This window comes from Astatotilapia calliptera, chromosome 18 (assembly GCF_964374335.1).
Source record: "Astatotilapia calliptera chromosome 18, fAstCal68.1, whole genome shotgun sequence".
NCBI classification, from domain to species: domain Eukaryota; kingdom Metazoa; phylum Chordata; class Actinopteri; order Cichliformes; family Cichlidae; genus Astatotilapia; species Astatotilapia calliptera.
Window position 1 is genome coordinate 11,920,832 of NC_137439.1, and position 7,574 is coordinate 11,928,405.

Consider the following 7,574-nt stretch of genomic DNA (forward strand, 5'->3'; position numbering starts at 1 on the left):
ACCCAGATAATAGTCTGTTGCAAGTATAACATGATGAGATTTTCTAACATTTGCCTATTTGGGGATTAGTAATTGGCTCTTTAAGAAAAAAAAGAAACTTAGTGTCAACACAAGAATAAGGACAAGCATAGGCGCTTTTTCAAAGTATTTTATTTTTCAGTCCAGGGAACTTCAGAGTATATTTTTCTAAAAATAGCTGCTTTAATGTGTTCACACCTGGGTTCTCCCCGAAGCAGCTGCAGTCTGCAGGATTCACTGGGGGTTAAGTGCCTTACTCACACTGGACTGCAGTAAATTGTAATTTTCTTTGATGTTGAATTTTATAAGGTGTTGCACATGTCTTCGCTGCAGCACTTCATATTAATGTAGGCGTTCATCTTCAACATTTCGCAGCTGTCCAGATCCATGCATTTCTGGTAATGGCCATCTACGAAAGCCAGATGAAAAGGTTATGTTTCATTTTTTAAACATTTACACAATTCACATACACTCGACAGTCTCCATTATTATACAAGGAATAGTGTCTCTGCTCTATGTGACCTTAGAAAGTTGATCAAAGTCATGCTTTTTTTATATAACATAATTTGCTTCTTGTACTCTTTGCCCCTTTCCCTACTGGAATAAATATAAGATGAGGAACTTACACGGTGCTTTGAGGAAGTTGGCGGAAGCGCACCCATTCTTTTCTGGTTTGCATGTTTCTACAGTGAGTTCACAGCTACCTCCAGCCCTTTTTGGGACACAGCGGTGGCAGTCCAGGGCTTCACCTGAAAACCAAGAAATAGAAAGAAGATTACAGAATAAATTCTGTCATAATGTGGCCGAAATGTATTTTGGGACAAAATAGCATTTACCAAGGATTTAGAAGTTTTAATTTAGATGTTAAAGAGTGGTTTGTGTAGGTTGTAGCTCACTGCAGTGAAGACTTTATAATGAAGAAAATGGTGCTCACTGTTGCACAGCAGCAGAGGTTATGTTTATACAGTGGAGAATCAGTGACAGACTCACCGGCTGTAAATAGCAGGGCGACAGCAAGAGCCAAGACCAACAGCTTCATTGTTCTGTTCAGCATTGCAGCCTATGCAAGATAAAGCACAGGCTTGATAACACGGACACAAAGTGCTTTCAAAACATCAAATTCCAGCACTTTTAATTCATGACATTTACCATGTATTTTAAACTTTTCCCTGTACTGAGTATTGTTTAATGGTCATATAAGACTCTAGAAAGTGACACACTCTTGAGTGAGTATATATAGTTTAATTATATAGTTTGTATATAAATGTGTCCATATATCCCAATGCAGTATTTAAATTTGACAGATCATATATGATCCCAAAACTACATCATTACCTATGTTATATGCATGTTATTAAAAATGTTCCCAAAAAACTGCTGACAAGATCTAAAAGACAAACTGCATTTGTCTGAAAAAAGTCTTTTATATATACACATACATACCTTGCTGTATGTCTGTCTTGGTTTCTCCCAGTGACTGAGAGGACATCGGCTTTCCCTCTTTATATAAACCCTTTCATACTTTGCACTGTCATGGTAACATCCCATTAGGTGCTGTGGCTCTTTTAAGTCTATATACTTAGCATCGCACTCATCCGAGTACACTGTGTTCAGGGGTCATAGTTTCCCAATGCTCAGATGCCCTCATTAAGCACGAGCTGTCCACCTTTTATCCACTGTACAGTCTATAATTCATGAGAATTGCTAATAGCAATGTATGCATTCAGTTCAACCTCATATATCTATTTCTATAAGATACATTTGTACCTCAGGGGAATAAGAGAGAGAAAGAATCAGAAAGAGTCAGACGTACATTGTGTTTGCTTAAGGTGGATCATGTGTGACCTGTAATACCTCTGTTTAAGTGCTCTTTAACCTGTACTGACCAAATTTGATTTGAATCAAAACATTACCAAGGCCCTGACATGAATCGGCTCTTGATATAAATCTAATGAAAGGAAAGTAAAAGGGTGGAACAGCCACTTGCTGTTAAACAATGAAAGGAAATGCCTTTAAGTCCTTCAGAGCTGCTGCTCATGAAACTAAGATACCTTACATAGTGCAAAGTATTACGCACATTCACTTCTACCTACAGTATGTCCACATCAAATTACATCTATTCATAGTTGAAAAGCTGGTGACAAACGTGCTTTACAACCATGCAATAACTTGCATAGCATGCATAGACTGCCTGGTCTAACTCTTGGAAACATTCGTTCGGTTAAAACGCGTGAGCTGCTTTGCACACACTCCTTCCATTAATATTCATTTTAAAATAGGTTCTATCAGCACTTCAAAACAAGATGACAGATTTATTGTTTCCACTGAGCCAACCTTTCACCTCTGCTTTAACTTTCCCTCTCTGTGTTTGTTTTCCTCCCCATCTCCTCCCTCATCTGGACACAGCCCAAATATTACCCTGCAACCCCCTCCGCCTCAGTATAACATCACTCTCAAAGCCCAATCAAAGCAAAATCTCTCTCCCGCTATTGTTTCGTCCTCCCGAGCCAAACTCCAATATCAGCACTGGCACATGTAAGGGAAACTGCCCATGTGGCAAAATATCTAAACCCCCCATTGTTGTGCTTTTGTTGCTTCTCTCTCGCGATACCGCCACACTCTGTGCTGTCCATATATATCTGGGAGTCCAAATTTGTCCACTCCTATACTGTGTGAGTAATTTGGAACAGCCAACAGTGGAAAATGTCTCAGTACTCAGGAAAGGTGAGTACCACAACAAGAATGCAGCCACAGATTTAGGCCAATGTTTCACAACAAAAGTTAATCACAATCACATTCATCTTGATGACCGGTCCAAACTTAGATGATTTTTTTGCATATCAGTTAGCTAAACTGATATGCAACATTTTTACTGTTTATTAGGAGGAAATACTCAAATCCTCACTGTTGTTATGAATATAGATTGTCTTCTATGAGGGGAAATGTTTCACTGGGAGAAAGCTGGAGATCTGCAGCGACTGTGACAACTTCCAGGACCGAGGGTTCATGAACAGAGTGAACTCTGTCCGTGTGGAGAGCGGGGCCTTCGTCTGCTTCGACCATCCAGACTTCAAGGGCCAACAGTATATTCTGGAGCATGGAGAGTACCCTGAATTCCAGCGCTGGAATGCCCACAATGATCACATGGGATCTTGCAAACCAATCAGGATGGTAAGAGTGTGTGTGTGTGTGTGTGTGTGTGTGTGTGTGTGTGTGTGTGTGTGTGTGTGTGTGTGTGTGTGTGTGTGCGCAAAAGATAGAGACCCCAGGGACAGACAAATATTTGGTTGGTTAAAAACACAGGCAGATGGGCACATGTGTGGCCTCATTTGTGCGCCTCTGTTTGTTCAAAGTAATAATGTTGGATCTACTTTTGCATAACAGACATCATCAAAGAAACTTTCAAGTTTTTACATCTGATACTTATGTAATCAGCTTAAAGAACTGCACTTATATTTCATCCTCCACATTTTCTAACCTTTAGATTTCTATAGGTGCAAGTGTTTTGTGCCCACAATACAGCCTCTGTCACATAAAGGAGAAAGCCTTGGTCGTTTGCAGAGAGCTGAAGTCAAACACTGTTGACTCAGCGATCACGCATGTCATTATCCTCCCAGCATGGAGAACACTACAGGATGGAGCTGTTCGAGGGGGACAACTTCTCTGGCCAGTGCGTGGAGCTGTGTGACGACTGCCCATTTCTCCAAGCACGAGGCCTGACCAAGAACTGCATCAACTCTATCAAAGTTTATGGAGATGGGGCGTACGTATCTTTGAGGCCATTTATAGTTTTTGATTTAACTGAGAGAAGAGCGCATAAGACATGCCCTAAAACATTTCCTTCATTATCCTTAAGTAATGAACTAAACCTTTGTGAAACTGGCCACTTTCGACTGACCTGTTACAAGGTCATTTCACACAATATATTTTCCCACTTGTCTTTTGTTGTACTTAACAAGGCAGATAGTTCCATAAACAGATGTAAGCACAAATACATATGATCTGTATTAATTTTCTGTAGGCGTAGAAAGCAGACAGGTTGGGTTAAAAGAAAAACAAAGGCTAGCATTCAGAGAAAGTCCAGTCTGGCTTACGTGCAGGGCAAACTTTTCTAGGTGCCAGACCAATGACCAATGTGTTGCTCCGTATTAAACCTCACACATAAAAAATTTACAGTCTTTAACAGTGTAACAGCAAAACAGATGTTTTCATCATTTTAATAGGGACTACTTCTTTGGCGGAAAGCAGACTTATTAAAAAACACTGACTAAATACAGAAAAATAAAATAAATATTAAAGTAAAGGTGGGAAATAAGTTTAAGAAAATGTGAACATAGTTATCTTGAATGCCAGTCTTTAAAAAGAGAGAAAAAGAGAGAAAATGAATTTACTGTGGATCAGAAAAAGAGCAATGTTTGACTGGATCTTCACATGTAATTGGTCAATATTGTTAGTGGCATGAACAAAATTCTGAAGTCTCAGAGGTGGGGCATTCTGGGGCTTTAACAACAATGTTCTGAGGTTCAAAGTCAGCGAAAGGGCCTTTGATAGAGACCAATTATGTTTCTCCCACTACTTATACGCTGCCAGTTGTCTCTTCAGTGTTGGTGTTTTATTGGAGGCACCATTACACAACAAGTATTACATTAGAAAGAGTCTATCTCAAAACCAGACTTCTTGAAGCCTCAGCAAATCCAAGCAAAACTATCTACACCGACTGATCTCAGCAAAAGCAAATTAGAAAATGTGTTTTTATGTTTTTAATCTTTAAACATCAACCAAATTAGAATACTGCCCGAAACTGTTTAGTAAGCTGATTTTCTTTGCACTAATTTATTACATGTTTGATCCATTAGCTCTTATTTATTCACTGCTACTGAACAGGTGGGTGTTGTACGAGGAGCCTAACTACCGTGGTCGCATGTACGTCGTGGAAAGAGGAAACTACTGCACCCACATGGAGTGGCAGGCTGAGAACCCCAACATCCAGTCTATTCGCAGGGTTGCAAACTACTTTTAAAACCATCTCACTATCGCTGTCAGTGTGACTGCAGGGAATAGATCGACTACACTGTCAAGTCATCTCACACGTGGCTCTGTGGGGCGATAATAAAGATGAAGAAAATGTTTGGCACTGCTTGTTGTTTTATTTTTGTACTGAATTATTTAAAGGTTCAAATAAAGTAGTGATCCTACAGCATCTTCAATCTTACTTCCATTTATTGTTTTCTTCTATTAATGCACACTTTTTGTGCAGCTCCCAACTTAACCATCGCATTTCATTGTAGACATGGCTACAGGCTATGATTCAGGTAATTGCTTTAAGTGCTGTGCTTTCCCGTAAACTAATGGATCCATTGCAAAGTTAAGATATCCTGAATACCACTCCCACGCAGATTAATAGATGTATGTGAATTTTATTTATCCAGGGGGGCAATTAAATTGTTGTAATAGTTTGAAAAAAAGAACTTACTGCCTGATAATCAACTATAGAAAACGCTCTAATGAAAATGTCCAGTCTTTTGGCACCTACACAGGTGAATGGTCTGCAGAGTCAGCACTGAACAGGAGAAACTGTGTGTCCTTCCTACATATACAGTGTATAAATCAAAAGAGAAAGAGAGATTCTGCACAGGGTGGCAAAGCAGCTGTGCCTGCACTTGGGAGCTCTGCTACCACCTAGTGTCATCTATCTATTTTACTGCGGAGTATTGACACTCCGCTCAGGGTGATCTAAGGATCATGGCATAATTAACACCTGAAATTAATCTGCTACATGCTTTGTATGATGTGTATGCTACAATAAAAAAAAAAAAAAAAACAGAACAGGAAACACAATTTCCAGTATAAACCTCTTTTTTTTTTAAACCTTGTAATTTAATCTGACAATGCACATCACATATCCAATGTATTTTATGCCATCTACAATGCAACACAATAGGTGAAAGGCTGGTATACTTAAACGGATATGTAATTAACAGTCTTTTGTAACACTATGAGCTCATAGTTTCATGCTTTTAATGTGCCACTGCATCATTTCCCACATGTTCTCATTCTTCTATAAATGTCACACCAGGGCTGTGGCCGCTGGACCTTTAATGAGCACTCATGTGCTTTCTCTTCCAACTGTCATGACAACAGAACATTTATCTTTACAAGGTTTCGCTCTTGGCCTCTATTGAGTTACAGGGTCAATACAGGATAGCTTAATGAGGAAATGCTTTGTCTTAAGTTACACTGAATTGGACTAGTTTAAGGGCGATTACCTATGGCTAACCCTATTCCTAAGCCATTTGCTGCATAAATTGGCTGAGTGTCACCAACATGCCATTAGTCAGAATGTCAAAGTAGGAGAAAGAGTGGAGGGGCCGCTGTGGAAGGCTTAATGGCATTTTAACAATGTCACTGTTGATTTTCTGTGATGACGGGACTATTTATTTTGCACAAAAGACCTCAATTTTTAAAAAGTGAGCCTTAAATGCTTGGAAGGAATCTATGCACCTTACTATTAATACACCTTGACTACTTGCTCTAATGGAGGCACACGTTTCCTTTTAAGTAGGGAGTTCATAAAAGAGAAGCTGGATAAGCAATGAACTTTAATCCTTATGAGGGAAATACTTCTCAACTGTCTGTTGACTGTGAAAGTTAATGAACTTACTAATCCTTTGACACAAAAACATGTAAGATCACAAATTGATGGTGTTAAACAATAACATTTTAACATGAGCTATTAGTAGAATATCAGATTTGAACACTCTGGGAGATTATTGTCACACACTTTAAAAAAAGAACAAAAATAAAGGTTGCCAGTACATTATGTAGCACGGTTAGCTCTGTCTTGGTAGCTCTACATATTATATATCTTATATTTAATACTGTGTGATGGTAATTAGAACGAACGCATTTTAAACAGCATTTATGGTAACGTGCTATTCCAAATTAGGTCAGCTATTTTTAGCACCGCAACTTATGCATAAAAGATCATACAGACAGAATTTATTTAAGTACTTGTGGGGCTGCAAAAGCTATTTGTCACACTGACACAGAGGACGACGTGGTGTATTATGCATACAGCAAAAAGAGATAATTCTGCATTTGTACAAGCTTCCTTTCACATTCATAAGCATTAGCTATTAATCCTCAATTTAAAAAAATTCTTTGAAAAAGTCCACACACATTGCATTCTCACCTATACCTTCGGTTGCATTAATCAATTAGCCTCGGAATAATTATGATTATGGTTTAAATGCGAGGCTGTCTGTTAAGAACCAAGGAAGTGGTGGGTTTAAACCAAACCCCGACCGCAGAAAGTGCAAGTCTTGTATCGGCTTCGATTCGGGACACACACCGACGTGGAAAACACACCTCTCTCCGGCATTTGTATTTCTGACGTGATATGTGTAAAAAACAAAAAAACAAAACAAAAAAATGTGATAGTTATCGACAGGAAGCAAGAATAAAGTCATTTCAGGCGTGTATCTGCGGTGTCGCGTTAAGGTCACTCGCTGGCTGCCTGAATTCCCCTCTTTGTGTTTATACATCCGGGTTTCCCT

At 39.1% G+C, this 7,574-nt stretch overlaps 2 protein-coding genes across 3 annotated transcripts; one reads left to right on the forward strand and one right to left on the reverse strand.

Moving 5' to 3' along the window:
• Window positions 1-130: 130 nt before the first annotated feature.
• Window positions 131-1,625, reverse strand: ly97.3 (lymphocyte antigen 97, tandem duplicate 3). The gene is made up of 4 exons (XM_080292786.1): window positions 1,462-1,625; window positions 1,009-1,078; window positions 645-767; window positions 131-427 (listed from the first exon to the last, which is right to left on the reverse strand). Exons 1-4 carry the CDS (start codon window positions 1,564-1,566, stop codon window positions 321-323), a joined length of 405 nt encoding a protein of 134 aa, XP_080148912.1. The 5' UTR covers window positions 1,567-1,625; the 3' UTR covers window positions 131-320.
• Window positions 1,626-2,589: 964 nt separating this feature from the next.
• On the forward strand, window positions 2,590-5,218 carry LOC113010841 (gamma-crystallin N-A-like). 2 transcript variants are annotated; one of them, XR_013903244.1, is made up of 4 exons: window positions 2,590-2,742; window positions 2,941-3,189; window positions 3,503-3,781; window positions 4,903-5,218. XR_013903244.1 is itself a non-coding variant. In XM_026150068.2 (4 exons), exons 1-4 carry the CDS (start codon window positions 2,722-2,724, stop codon window positions 5,036-5,038), a joined length of 552 nt encoding a protein of 183 aa, XP_026005853.1. In that variant the 5' UTR covers window positions 2,590-2,721; the 3' UTR covers window positions 5,039-5,218. The 2 variants fall into 2 exon arrangements, 1 of the variants encoding a protein (XP_026005853.1); XM_026150068.2 differs by having other exon boundaries at window positions 3,636-3,781.
• Window positions 5,219-7,574: the final 2,356 nt, after the last annotated feature.